Source organism: Necator americanus, chromosome I (genome assembly GCF_031761385.1).
Source record: "Necator americanus strain Aroian chromosome I, whole genome shotgun sequence".
Lineage (NCBI taxonomy): Eukaryota > Metazoa > Nematoda > Chromadorea > Rhabditida > Ancylostomatidae > Necator > Necator americanus.
In genome coordinates, this window is record NC_087371.1 from 13,572,462 (window position 1) to 13,587,905 (window position 15,444).

Sequence of the window (15,444 nt, forward strand, 5' to 3'; positions counted from 1 at the left end):
TCGTTCACAACTACTTGGGGAAGGTTGTTTATCTCAGAAGGAGGCTTACATCACAAAATGAGAAAAATAACGAAAAATTAATAATTGTACTAATCTAGTAAGATTACAGAGTAGGTTTTAGCGAAACTCTAGAAGCTTCTGAATTACACTTGTACACGTGCTTAACAAATAAATAGGACGATGAGTGCTTTCTAATTCTACTTCAAAAATTTCTCTATGACTTCCTTTATAAAGGTTTCCTTATCGATTTTTAGATGATCACCTTCTACAGCAAGAAAATGAAGCCGACCTGTCTCGTCAAGCTTCTTCAATCCTATTCGATCCTGAAACTCGAGATCAGTTTAGAATAACAGAAGAGCTGTGAAAGCATTCTAGATTCCTCTACGGGTTGTTTTTTTTTCAGACCAACACAGCTATTACTTACAGGAACCTATGCTGGATGCGCGATGTCTGATTCCAGGGGAACGGTCAAGAGGTACCCGTATGATGTGCCGCCGCATATCCAGGAGGCTAATGAGCGTCGTTAATTGCACCGCGCGTCTCCTGATACCGTCATAATCGCTACAGTAGCCTGATTGCTCCTGTTGCGCTATGTCTTCAAGACGTCCCGTCCACGCCACCCTTCCCCCCACTTTGCCGCGTCTACCGCTCTTACGACGATTTTTTTTCGCCGCGCCTACAGCTTTTATGATGCGTTTTTAAAAGCGAACGGAAAGGAAAGTACCTGGTGTTAGATGTTGTTCGAAGGTCTACATAAAGTGTGTTTGTAAGTTAATATAAAAGAAGGAAAGAATGAAATAGGTTTGTATAAGTGATATGCGATTTGAAAATGCGAGTGAAAATGAAATTATCCAGTTTCGAGTTGTTAGGTGGAAAACACTCATTCTTCTCTGAGAATGTAAGAGATGTTTCAAAAAATGTCTCACTGATCGGTGTTATGCTATCTTCTTTACTTTTTTGCGCTTTCTAAGAATTTTTTTTCCTTATCTAGCTGGATAAAACTGGCATCCAACGATTAACGAGGCGCAAATAATGTCTCGCAGACATACACTGTACCTAAAGGTATATCTCGAAGATACAAAGGTCTCTGTTCGCCACTAATACACCTAATCTGTCATATTGATTTTATGCAGAGAATAGATAGAAATGAAGCGATAAAACGCTGTTGAAAGAAGTTTGAACAACCATACAAAGTTCTATTATATAAAACTGTTTAAAACGTACAAGCAAGTATTGAAATATTTGACATGCGCTCTATATAAACATTATATCTAAGTAAAATTTTGAAGAGGTAAAATGTAGAAAAGAGTTTAAAGAATGTATAGAAAGTAATAAGCGCATAAAGTTGCTGTTATTATAGTTGCTGCAGTTGAAATTTGAACACGAATTCATTGGATGGCATCGTGACAAACACATACTTATGCACTGCTAGTTTATATAGAAGACTTGGGGCATGAAATGTGTTAAATAATGAGATTTGTAAAAATATATGCATGTTATTATTTTCCCTGGAGCATCTTTTTGAGATAATGTTTGCTTGTGTAAAGTTACATGGAAGAGATAATGTTTGAGATAATGTTTGCTTGTGTAAAGTTACATCTTCTTCGCTTTTATTCCCAATAACATGCGCTAAGTTTACTATATCCGTACATCAGAATTCGCTGCGGCAATTCGTTTTTTACTCCCCTCCCTTTGAAATTTGCACTATCCACCGCTTCGTCGCGGCGCGAACGTCGCGTGCAGCATTGATCAGAGAGCAATAGGGGGGCGGGGCGTAGGTGATCTCAGGCGGTCGTGGAGGATATCTAGCTGGTGGAGAGGCAGCCGTAATTACGCGGAGGAGTGCGCTGCTGAAGGGCGGACAGGAGAGATCAGCCGGTTTTACGGGTACCTCTTGTTCCGCACTCCTTATTCCAATGCTAATGCTTAAAAAACACCGAAAGGCACAGACTCATTGGCACTTTTCTTTATCGCAACGTTTTTAGGCGACCGCAACCCATCGGCAGCAGATCATGCATCTTCTATATCCCGTGAGATCGAATGCGCAACGCGGTCACCTAGGCGAACCAAACCAATCTATTACTGTGATTTTAGTTTTTCTACTAGCACCAATGACGTTGTAAGCTCACATATTTCATGCAGAAAAACTATTTTTAAAGAAGAAAGAAAACACGACAAACCTCCTGGTACAATTTGGTCTCGTTCATCGGCAAAATTGTGTCTAAATCGCCTTCTTTGTAGAAGCCAAACCACTGGAACATTTTAAAAAGAGTAATACAGTCAGCTGAATAAAAAACAACTACTGCAACAACATCAACACTGTCCTCTTCGTGAACCTTCACGAAACAGTAACGGCACTATTACACAAATTGATATGCTCAGGTAGTCGTGTTCAAGCTAAATGAAGCTCGGTGCAGTTGCGTAGGCGGCTTCACAAGAAGCGGCGCGGTGGAGCTGCGCTTGGGATCAGTTGGGACCTACAACGATGAGTAGTGCTATCCAAGGTCCCATTCCATCCTAACGGTTTCGCAACACTGCATCGCTTCGAGAACAGTCGCTTATATAACTACATCGAGTATCATTTCGACCCGACTATACACAATATATGTGATAAAGGTTCAAAGCGATGGTCACTAGTCATAAATGAAGGGTGAAGGGCATTGTCCTCATCAGATGAACAAAGTCCTACATCTCTACAAAGTGCTACTGTTCCTGCTGTTTATTTCCATATGAATTTGTGCAATTGACATTAAGGGGTGCGTGTAAAGAGGGTGAGGGTCCCGGCGGAATTTCGAGCATGCCCCGGTCATGCCTCAACAGAGCAATTAGCGATGGCGCGTGTTCTAAAGAGCTTCACTTTCGTTGGTACCTAAATAGCTGACTCTGCTTACCTACCATTAATCATACGCTGCGTCACCTGCTAGGATATATTTCACTATCTACCAAATTGTTCTGGAGAATCAGACAGATTCACTGCAATTTTTTGACGTGAGGTGATCTCAATTTTGTAATCGTACCAGAAGCAAGAGAAATCCTCACGTGAAATATGAGATAAGGATGTATCTAATAGCTTCAAACTACGTGCATAAAAATTTTCGTTAAAACGGAACATTTTAGCTTTCAAAAGTAACGGTAATGACAATTATCGTTATCCTGTAACTCCCAAGCTTTTTTTGTAGCCTAATTTATTTCTGGACAGAGGGATCTTCTGTATCTCTGACTTCTTGGAACTTACAGGAAGAAAAAGTTCAAATTTGGTAAGATTTCTAGATTTCTGAAAGTGATATGAAGACAAACTCACTCCCTTTCTTTATTAGAACACCATACAAAATCCAATGTACTTCTATCTAACACTATTCTATTTATTCTTTGACTTATTCGGTAATTTCGACAACTCACACCACTCTCATTTGGGTACTTCCTTGTAACTGCGCTAGTCAGCTCTCTTCCATCTTGTTTTTTTTTGTTTTATGACACACCTGCAGGTGTTTTCAATAAATAAATAAATAAATAAATGTCTTGGAGGCATTCGCGGAGAATCCGCCGGGACCCTGTTTACCGTTCCCCGACATTAAGAATAAAAATTTTGCTGATCCGTGCAAGAGCCACTTTGACATTTCAAACCCTTCCACCGTTCACTTCTCCCTGTATCAGTGCAAACGGACGACCCCGGAATACTGTTTCTTATGGCGGCTTCTGTTGCAATGCTCAACCTTTGCGCTCCGTCTCCGTCCTGCGATTCCTCCGAATGGGTTTTCGACGAGAAAAAAAAACTCGCCTGAAATCCGTGCCACCCAACATTCATTGGGTGGTGCCTTTAACATAAAAAAACCTACGGTCATCAAATATTTCAACACGTTAACTTCTAGGATTCTATGTAACGGATGGAATAAAATATCGATATAATGTAGGACTTCTTTTGTTACTATGTTTTCTTCAAACAATACTCTAACAAAGAGCACTTGTGTTACATCAGTGACCACGACTTGCAGACAACATTTCCTCGCCACAGACGGGCAGGAATGGAACGAAAGCTTCTCTGCTATCCATTGAAACACATTGACACTACTTGCAAATACGGCAACAGACTCACCGATGATTCCTTCGGCACAACCATATTGTCGCCTTTGAATTTGATCAACAGGAAATTTTTCAGGTTCAAAAGATTCTTCTTGTATTCGGGATTCATATCCTAAAATTTTTCTACTTAGACAAGATATGTTTAATTACCGCTCATACGTTTGCTTCTATGACCGCAAAGAGTCCTCAATAATTTTGTACTTCATCTGTCCGACATCTTCTGCCCTTTGCGCTGCTCCAATAGCACCATTTCCGTCTATGCAAACACAAGTACTGACCACCAGCACCGACGAAAATCTCGTCAAGAAATGTTATTTCAAAGACACTACGGGTGAAATGCACGATTGTCTCTTCCAGCGTCGTAATTTATTGTGGCAAACGAAAATTAATGTGCTTATTAGGAATTAGCTTCATAAAAAAATAATACTCCCAAAAAAGTAGTTTGAGTCAGAGTATCGCCGGGACATTACGTACGAGATAATGAAAGTCACTAACAGTTCGTAGGTGTCCGTAGGTGGACCAACTCCCGACTATGTTAAGTGAGTCAATCTTCGTCCTACAGTTCTGAGACAAATTGAACACCAAACAATGAAGGAGCGCGTTTTTTGTGCTAGTTCTGTTGTTCTTCGAATTGCAGCATGAATTACCCGTGCATTGTTGATGTCTGCTAGGAAGATGCTTTTCTCCTTATAGTCGTCCTCGTGTAACGGATCGTGCCAATACTGAGCTTGTACCACACTGAAACCAGGTGGAAGTTCAAAGAAATAAAGAAAAAAGGGAGCTGCAGCTTTCCACAGATAAAGCACAGTTTTAGTACATCAGTTATAGTAAAAAGCTAACTTTACTTCATCAAAACATTCCAGTTACATCAAAAATTGTCTATTTGAGATCTGATTATTATGAACAACGAAAAACACCCCACTGCTTAGAATACTTTTTCCTTACAATTTCCAGTTCCTTTTCCTTAGTTAGCATTATTCCTAGTGACACTAGCGTTGGAGCTGAGGCAGCCGGGAAAAAAGCAACTGACGAAAATAGGATGACTCCAGTGTTTTGTCATTGTCGGAAAAATAGCAGCGTGGTTTTATAAGTATATACACCCGAAACAATTTAATTGCGAAACTTTTCATACGTTTTAGGGGATTCTCGTTGTACTGCACATACGAGTTCAGCATTGATGAGAGTCCACGTAGACGCAGCACTGATTAGAAGAGGTGTTGTACACTAATGTGTACAACACCTCTTTTCATCAGTGCTGCGTCGACTCCAACCACGTTTCAAAGCCAAAAAGTCACTAGTGACAGCCACCATTGGCAATGGTAAATAAATGCGGGTGTTAATTTCACAATCTCCAAATTGAATTTGTGTAAGCTGCACTTATAGAAACAATTCATAAGTTTTCATCAACAAATAAAACAAGAAAAACAAATAATAAGACTAAAAGAATAAGACTTACGTTTGCTGAACGTAATGGTTGTACGCTCCCATATCCAACAGCTTGCGTATTATATTGCATAACCTAGTGTCACCTGGACAATACGGTAGACCGAAGACTCCCTGTTGTTGACCTCCGACTGAAATTGTTTTATTCTAGATATGGGCCCAGACATTTACAGAAGGGATAATATCAACCTGAAATCAAATTCCTCATAGGTGGAGTAGGACAACGTTGCGCTACTGCTCTCCTAAGAAGAATGGAAAGAGTATCCAGAAACTGTATCTTGAAAACCAATCCAGTTCAATCCACAAATTGTCACTGAGTTTCCTCTAATTTAAAAGTGGCATAAAAAGTTAGAACTACATATGAGAGCTTCAAGTTAGTATGATCGACACGAGATTAGATATGAACTGAAAACTGCCTTTAAAACGTAGTGCCAGCATGGAAGTTTTGTGGATCCAATGAACAAAACTTTTCTTCCAGATCTGTCTAAGATAGAATACTGGAGGCCGTCAAAACGGAGTAAACAAAATGACACTCTGAGGGTACTCATTCGAAATACTGGAAACACCGAGTTTGCATGTACGTCGAACAGTCTGGTTTCGCAAAATAATTGACCAAGTGAGATAATTTCTTCCACATTGATTACTGATACACGTCGTCAGAGTTGCCAGTGACATAGTTGGCGAATGTGCAATTGCGAAGAGAAGCAATTTCGCACTTTTTCGGATCATTTCCACTGTGAATTCGATTCCCAAGTGTAAATGCATCTACTAGAATACTTTCGAATGGTGTTCTCACATGCAACTTTAAAGCACTGCTGAATGTTGTTGGGGATGTATTAAGTTGTATTGTACAAACCAATGTTAAAGGAATAAAGGAAAAACCAATGTTAAATATTCGAATGGAGCCAAGTGAAACATAATTCCAACCGCTAACATACTAATTGGGAATTCTTCAAAGCTATTTTGAAGGAATGACCCTCAGAACGGTGAGTGGGTTTAGACAATAACCCTCCTCACCAAACAAGAAAGGAATAAAAAATTCCTTCTCTGTTGGAATTTGAATAAGAAAGCGAATTCGAAGAACTATTCACGAAGAATATCGAAGAATACATTTCCGACTTTTGTAACTAGCTGATAGCTACAGTGCTGCTGCCACAGACCGCAGATTTGAAGTCTTCAAACAAAAATCACTATGTTCACTATTGTCTGTGGTATAAGCTGCACATTAAAATGGCAAAAATATGTCCTCCTCACATAAACTGTCCACCTTGTGAAAATCCAATGCCATTATAACCCAGCTGCAGCAATGAGTCATTCCGAATCTGTTCGCAAGCGTTCTTAATCAGTTCGTTCATATTTGCCAAAAATCCTCGCTCTGTGTCCTGAAAGAAAAGTTAGGCGGTAAAGAAAAAAGAAAATGGTAAACAGTTGCTCCAAATGCCCAAATGTCCACTTTGTTATTTCATTTATTATTTACCAACGACCTCTGCTTAAGAAACAAACAATAATTTAGTCCCTATTGTGCTTTCTTGGTAAGTTTGAGAAAATCATGATGAACCAAGATGTTCCACACAAATGCGCCCGAAGAAATCTCCGTAGTACTACTGCAGTACATGAAATCAGTCAACTCACCGATGCGATATTTTCACCAAGCATCAAACTTTTCACGTAGATTCCGTCCACATTCTCTTCGATCACATTTCTGATGTATCCCATAGAAAGAGGATTGCAGCAACAGTCGCCTAAAACTAACATTTATGTTTGCATGACTTCTCAGAAATTCATGTTCACTTGTCCTGACAGAAAAAAAGCACCGATCTCGACCTGAAAAGCCATAGGAAATACCCTAAGAATATTTTGGTGGAAGTATCAGTAGCAACTATTCTTTGCAAAAATACTCATGTCATTTTTGCAGTCTGCAACCAAACTGGTCTCGCGTGGGGTGCAAGTCCTTGAGCCAGAGTACTGCAGGTGGCACAGGTGTCATACACAGTAACTATTACCTATGGACCTAATTACGGACTTTCTTTCAGTCCGTATAATTCCGTAATCCTTACCAGGTGAAGGATGACACCTGTATCTATACGTCACAACTACAATGCTTCCCTGAGATCAACAAATCTTTGGATGTTCCACTAACGTTTGCACAGTCGATGGTGCAACATTCGTCAAGGCGAACAAAGGCACTCCACCCTACGGGATCGACATATGTTGGTACCAAAACCTTCTGGCAGGGTAGAAGAACTAACTGATCCATCCCTCAAGTCATTTTTCACATCGCTAAGCGTTCACAAACCTCTACGATTTTGATTTGAACTCGAACAAGTAGGCGCATCTCGAAGGTACTGATCAGCGCCAAGCACTTTATCCTTCGTCACATTATTCCATCCACTTTATCTTTCAACAGAGGGGATTCAGATCATTAACTGGCACTACCTTCATATGTATTTTTCAATTATCCAGAGCGGAAATACCGTTGCACGTGTCAGCTGCTGACTGTGCATCAGAACTCGTACGAAACTCAACACCATTCCCGTTACTAGTTTCAAACATCTCAAAATTCTATGCCCAATTCTTTTTCGACTTCTTGAGCTACGGAGTTTTCGAACCCCCGAGTTCTCAATCGTTCGAGTGGCTGAACACTAGATTCTCACTTACAATGATACGTATGCAGTCAAAAGAAGAATATTTCTAATTCGTTGGAAGGGAAAGAGACGGGGGAAAACAACGTTGCATGGATTTACCGATAACTTCGTACAAAATGGTTTATGTCCTCTTGCACAAAACAGAAATTTACTCCTCGGACTACAAACTTATACGCATTGGGTGAGTATGCAAACTTGCAACCGTACAATAGCTGAATATGGTAAACTCAGTGACACTGTTTCCTATGCATTTCGCTTGTTTGTAGTCCTCATATCAATCGTTGACCTTTAGTATAAAAAAATGTCACAGAAACACTAAGGAGCATGGCTCACAGTGTCCCTCCGATGTCTATGTTTCTACATCCTAATACATTACAAAGGAATAAACCCACAGAGTATCACACTCACCCATTCCATGCCACATGACCACTGGAACGGCTTTCAAAGTAGTCACTTTATTGGGACGATGACGTTCAACATTTTGATAAGGAGAACATAACGCATTCATAGCAAGTAAAACGATGAAAATCCTCATCTCTAAATGCCTCTACTATTGCAATCCTGAAAAAAAAACCTCGGGGACAAAAAGAAGAAAAGAATAGTGGAATTCCTGAAAGTAAGAAGAAACTTTCTAGAATATGGTGGGTGGGATTTTTGTGATGTCTGAGCTAATTGAGGAACAAAAATAAGGGACTGGCAGTGAGATAAACACAAAAGAATGGGAAGATATGTGAAGCACAGCGATTTAACTGGCTCTTGCCATCGAATGGGCGGTCACTGAACCGATAACTTGAGGCTATCGATAAACGTCACCTGTGGTTTTGCGATGAGCACAGAGAGAAATGGTGAAAGATGCAGAGATATGAATGAACGTATGAAAGTAAGTGGGAAGGAATGATATCTCGGAGGAGATACTGCAGATATTTTAGAGGACTATTCATTTGCAGATTGAGAACCGGGTATCAAAGCGCAATAAAAACACTGCTAAGACATTATTTTGTGCCTTAATAAGGTTCTAATCGTTACGTCAAGATAAAAGAAATAAAAAAAAGACAAAAGTGAAAGAAAAAGCTTGCTTTACTCCTGTCGTTAACTATAGACACAGTCTGATACCTAGGCATGTCCGAGTGACCTTTGTATTACAACTGCTGGAAGAGAATAGAGAAGAGTGTATATAAAGCATTGAAGTGCAAAGGTTGCTGCGGTTGTTTCGCGGTCGCCCACGAAAACATTGGCCACCACACCTAGCCTGCACTTATATGTTGTTCTCAAGGTCGTAAGTACTAACGCAAGTACCGAAGCTACAAATTAATGAACGTTACGTAAGGATTAGAAAAACATTAGATCTCAAGAACCGACCAAAACGAACTGAACTCGAAAATTTCTTGAGGACACCACATAAACTGAGTTTGACGTCACAACCTCCTGTGATCTTTCAGTGTGCTACACATCAATGCGTTCGGACAATCGCTTGTATTTGATCCGAGGGAGGAACAATCCTTTACTGTCATATAACAATTCGCGATGGTCCCACCAATATTCCAATCACTATCTCCATTACGCGGCTTCGAGCGCAGCCGCTTACGCAACTGTGCCGTGCTTCATGTCGTTTTGATCCGACTATGTTTTAGCGATTATTTCTCGTAGTATCATCTTCCGTTTATTCTTAATTTCTCTTAAAGTCAATGATGTAGTAAGTTACTGAAGCGAGAATATCCTTGTATATGTCAATCTAAACTATTAGTCAAATCTAGGGCGAAATTCTCCCTTAGGTTCCAAGAACTCTAGCCAATTAAACTCAGTGTTTAACAGGAACTAACATATTCTAGATTTAATATGCGGGAAATCAATGGATATCGACAAATCTTCTCTATTTTTGCACTTTGTTTGCATGATATCAGTTGTACTTGACGCTCAATGACAAGAAGAAGGGAAGATAGAACGCTTCCTAAGGTGCATCGTACATATCACCAGCTGTACAGCCGGTTAACATTGTAGTGACAATGCTCATTTCTATACCTCAGGTCATACGCGGGCTACACGTTTTCGACTAGAAACCCATGCAAATTACAGATCAAAATAATTAATTGCAGCTAGCTAACCACGTGTCCTAGCACACAGCCATGACCTATGGTACGGTCAAAACGATCATAAGCTTTGCGCAGTTGTGTGGGACGTAGTTGTCGCGTTAGAACTCCTACACATCTCTTCTATCCGGATGGAGCCAGAGAGGGTCCCACCACGAACAGAACCTCCTACAGTAATGCGCTGTACTTCAGGTCATTTTCACCTGACTGTGTTCTGTAGGCCAACGAAGAAAATTCTCCGCACCGTTTCGAGGAGTACGCAGATGCACCGCAACTAAATTCGTGATTCATGTCGTTTTGACCCGACTGTAGGGGGTAAGACTTAGGGTAAAAACGACCTAGAGTTTGGTGCAGTTGCATAAGCGGCTTTCCTCGAAGCGGCGCTAACATCGCCGCGCCGATTACGCTACAGCATCGAGCTTCAGGTCGTTTTGTGCTATATATAGTGGGATCAAACCGACATGAAGTGCGCTGCAGTTGCGCAAGCGGCTGCGCTCGTAGCGGTGCGGTTGAGCGTAGCTGTTAGGATCTAGGAGGGACCATGTGACACCATTCCTCGCTGTAACTCGCAATAAATCCACTTCGATTTCAATCGCTGTTTCCACCGCCTTGCTTCCAGCGCAGCCGCTCGCGCAACTACACCGTGCTTTATGTCGTTTTGACTCGGCTATATGTAAAGTGTCTTCTGTATATTTATAAGCAGCGTTCGGTGCAAATCTTCGAGGTTGTATGAATGTATGTACCAGTACGTAGAAGGCGCGCCGTAATTCACAAACATAACTGAAAACACACAAGTGTCTCCAGAAGTTTGCGAATTCGTTCCACCAGAGGCACTAAGGGCAATCAGTTCGGCTTCACGGAAACTCCCCCACTTTAGTGAGAGCGCTATGCTCACATCTTGTCTGCGAACATTGCGTAGACTAGCCCAGAGCGTTCCTGATTATTCAAATTCATGGATTTGTTTTGAGAATCGCGTGTCGCGTCGAACTGCGATATTCGCGCAACTCGTCCCACCCCTATGCACTGATGAAAAGCTCCTACCCTCAAAAAATTTGCCGAACCTTTAAATTCAAGTGTTGTAGACGGTAACTCTGTAGTAGAGTCAGAACGGGTGAAGTGTAGCGGCTAGAGGTCCGATCGATCGGAAGTCCGAATCCGCCCTGGTGCGCACCGAGCCTTTCATCCACCTGGGGTCGATAAAATGGTACCAGACTTGTCTGGGAGGAAAAAAAAACATTGACCTTCCACATCAGCTAGCCCCCGCAAGTCATTGTATAGGCCGGTTCCACGTTCGTGAACCTCAAACGATTCTGAATTGAAGTGAACGTAGTGGCGCATCCCAAGCGGATTGATTAACGCCAGAAACTTTACTTTATTTTGCATCTCCTACACTAGTGCCTACTCCACATTTTGATCGAGTCAGATTTGTACGCTTTCGTCTGTATTTCTAGAAAACTTTCGGAAAATGCTCTATAACCACCACATCCAATCTTCAGATAGTTGAATTTTAAAGCGTTTTCTCCAACCATATTTAACTCTTGCTCCCCACATATGTAACCTGAGCAATTCTAACGCAGATCATAACGGCAGCCCAATGGCTGACGTTGGGCTAATCCCACGGGATGTCTGTACATTGGAACGTCAGCTTTTTCATCCGTACACATCTTCCGTTAGTCGTAATTATTCATGTGTCGCATCACTGAGCTCATAACCACATTTATAGATCATTTTATTCCTGACTCGAGAAACGTACACATGTTTCGTCTTTCAAACAACGTCATACGAGAAAAAAAAAGAAAAAAAGAAGGAAAAATATACACAGCGGCGCAAACTCAAACTGCAGTCCACGTAGCCAACAAATACATCATAAGTTAATATTATTTACGTCAACATGTATGCCCCTAGAACGCGAACGAACGAACAGATAACGGACGGACGGATGAACGAAACAGAGATTCTCTAAACAACGCAACTTGGTTCCAAAATGTCATAACTTACAATATAGAATGGCGCCGTCAGCAGCAGGAGTAGCAGAAGAAAAATCCAACAAATGAAAAACTATTTCATTTCATAAAATCAGACGGAAAAAGGGGCTGGAGAGGGGTCGGGTTGTGGGGTTGAATCTTCACAAGCAGCACTGGCTGAGCAATTAATATTAGAACGGGAATAATAAAAGAGAAAAATAATTTATAAAAACAGGGAAGGACGACTTGAATTGAGGTTTATCGTAGGACAACCGGCTAACACCCGGCGATGTCCCGACGAAACACACGACACACAGAGAGAGGGACACACAGACACATACTGAAACCATTCACAAACATATAGAACTCTTAACCCGATAATCCCAGGTGCACAAGAATAGAGACAAAGAATGTGAAAACGCGGAGAAGGAACCATGGGAGATAAAGTAGGTGCGCGGCTACTGTGCACTTATACGTACTACAAAACTGTACATGTTAGAACTGGTTAACTACAGCAGTACATCGAAACCAGCTTTACATCGACAAACCAAAAAATTAATCAGTGATTCCGGGACTTTTAAAATACAGGCGATGATGGCGTCGCACGCATTTTTACACAACCTGTCAACAGTAGCCGAAAAATTGGAAACTCGCACAATTAGGGTGGAGCTTACACATATTGAGGAAAGAGTTAACAATTACATTCGCTGTAAATTTTCCTACACGGTGTTGTGCCGAGCAGTGAATTGTTTGGTACGATACAGTGGACATAAGCGGAGTAGGAATTTGAGAAAAAGAAAAATCAAGAAAATAAGATGAAGAACCGGACAAACGAGGACCTTACTTGAAGGGGCCAGCCAACCTTCAAAACGGTAGGCGGCCCTACCGGTATTCAGCAATACCTACGCTGCGCATCTGATCCTCTCAACTTGAAGTCAGCCTCCTCACGTGTTACAAACAAATACAAACATACATACACGTGTGAACGATTGGGTTCGACGTAGCCGTGGCGACTGGATTATGAAGGAGAGGCGAGGCGACGGCAAGTGATGGCTTCTGATCAATCACGTACAAAACGATCCATCAAGCTATGCGACGGCGGTCATCGATCCGTTCTCTGCCCGTGTTTCTTTGAGTTTCAATGGGCTGTTGTCCAGCTTCCCGTTCTTCTTCTCGTACCCGTTCTCCAGGCAGGTTCGCTTTGACGCTGGAGCTTTCGGAACACACTGAAAACTCAATGTGAATAAAAGATCAAAAACATTGTTTTAAGCTCTTTGACTTACATCGTCACGAATTCCGGATCTCTTCATCGCGACCTTCTTCACAGCTGGAATAGATGCGTCGCCGTTAATAGCCGCTGGAGATGAGTCGTGATTGGTGACGTTTTCTGATGTGACATCCGTCGAAGCAGATGATGAGGTGTCATCGTTCGAAGCTTCAGATTTAACTACTTCTGATGCATCTGAATGTGGATATTTTATAGAAGATAAGAAAAAATATTATAAAAGCAGTACAGCGGAATCTTTAGGAGTAGAGAGACTTCCTGAAGGAGAAAATAATGTTCCCTCCCATACTACACCATGAGAAGAAAATATCTCAAGGAACTTGATTAAAAGTGTATAAATTATCTCTACTAACTTGACTAAAAGTGTGCCAACCAATTAAAAATGTTGACGAAAAATCTTAAAACTGAAATCTATGTTGAAAGATGTTGTCTGGCTCTAAGGTGGTTATTCTCATTCAATAAACGGACGAGCATTATCAAATACTCTGTTCCACGGGCTGAAGAGTCCGATTTAAAGGCACCATACGACGAATCTGGGGTGGTACGGATTTCAGGTGGAGTATCCGTATACGGGTCGTAGATTATGGAGATCGGGGTGGTTTACCTCTCCCTGAACCGCTGCAAGCAGCCGACCCATGAATGCTGTTTTGTACGACGCCTTCTACTGCAGCGCGCCACCCTTGCACACGTAGCTCCCTTACCGCCTATCCGAATTCGGTCCGAAGTCCGAATTTGCTTTTGACGAATCGCAGGGCGGAGGCGGCGCAAGGGGTGGAGCGTTGCAATATATGGCGTAGTACAAAACAGCATTATGGAGGCGGCTGTTTGTAGTGATGCAGGGAGAGATGAGCGGAACCACCCCGGTCTCCATAATCAACGACCCCGTATAAGTATACTCCACCTGAAATCCGCACCACCTCAAATTCGTGGTATGCTGCCTTTAAGCGTATGGATATGGACTGACAGTTGGAAAATAATTCCTACTTTTGAAATGATCGGAGGTGGTATACGCAAAACCAAAAAGTAATTTTTCCAGTCCACTAGTCAATCACATAAGAGAACAAGGAGATGAAGAAGAAATATATCAAAACTACATTTTCCTTAAAGGCAGCATACCACGAATCTGACATCGTGAATGAATCCGCGAGAAAATCTAGAGTTAGGGTCGTATATTGCGGGATTACGGGTAGTACCGCCCATCTTGCCCTAATCCTAAGTCCTAAGAAACGGCGTGAAAGACGACGTTTTTAAGATGATTTCAGTTGCACGCGCCGCATCCAAAGGCGATCGGCCGAAGATCAGCGATGTCTTCTCACCAGCCTATTCAAGTAAAAACAATGAATGGGCTGCTAAAGGGACCGGAATATGTGCATAGAGGGGCGTACAAAGGCGCCTCGTAATAACCGAAGTGGTTCCCACGTCGTTTCTTACGATGGTCAAGCAGAGATGAGCGGAACAACCCCTGATCCCGCAATCTACAACCCCATCTCTAGCTTTTCCCAAAAGTTTCCCCCACCAGACATGGAGATCAGATTCGTGGTATGCTGTCTTTAAGCATACGTAAGTGGAATGGCAAAAAAATTTAAAAAAAGAAAACATCCTCGAAATGTTTGTGGAAGTAAACCTGGAGTCTTTGAATGGCTGGACGGATAACTGAACTGACCTCCATTATGCTTGCCGTTGGCCACATCCGTCGCCTCATTCTGCGCATTTTCTTTACCGAGCATCAACTGGATTTCATATAGTGCGTCCGCAATCATGCCGGCTACACGGGAATCCATCTGTAAATCACATTCAGACTGAAGACCAACAAAAAAACGAGACAGTTTTCCCTTCAGTATCCATAGTCCTGAACTATTAGGCTCACAAAATCCAAAAAAGGAAAACACTACGTATGCAGCCATCACAAAGGAAAATTACAAATCCAGCTTTAAAAAAAC

General features: G+C 41.7%; 2 protein-coding genes across 3 annotated transcripts in view; both read right to left on the reverse strand.

The window, feature by feature from the left end:
- Positions 1 to 197: 197 nt before the first annotated feature.
- Positions 198 to 8,703, reverse strand: RB195_005425 (uncharacterized protein; the record flags this gene model as incomplete). The annotated part of the gene is made up of 9 exons (XM_064177914.1): positions 198 to 323; positions 2,181 to 2,252; positions 4,094 to 4,192; positions 4,728 to 4,818; positions 5,537 to 5,654; positions 5,713 to 5,765; positions 6,778 to 6,905; positions 7,156 to 7,265; positions 8,577 to 8,703. The coding sequence occupies 9 exons, from the start codon at positions 8,701 to 8,703 to the stop codon at positions 198 to 200; spliced, it is 924 nt and encodes a 307-aa protein (XP_064035012.1).
- Positions 8,704 to 13,307: 4,604 nt separating this feature from the next.
- Positions 13,308 to 15,444, reverse strand: part of RB195_005426 (uncharacterized protein) — a gene marked incomplete at both ends in the record, with an annotated part of 32,240 nt that continues 30,103 nt past the window's right edge. For both annotated transcript variants that reach the window (XM_064177915.1, XM_064177916.1), the window contains 3 exons: positions 13,308 to 13,445; positions 13,503 to 13,681; positions 15,168 to 15,285. In XM_064177915.1, the coding sequence (XP_064035013.1) occupies positions 13,308 to 13,445; positions 13,503 to 13,681; positions 15,168 to 15,285 (435 nt within the window). The remainder of the gene's footprint in view (positions 13,446 to 13,502; positions 13,682 to 15,167; positions 15,286 to 15,444) is intronic.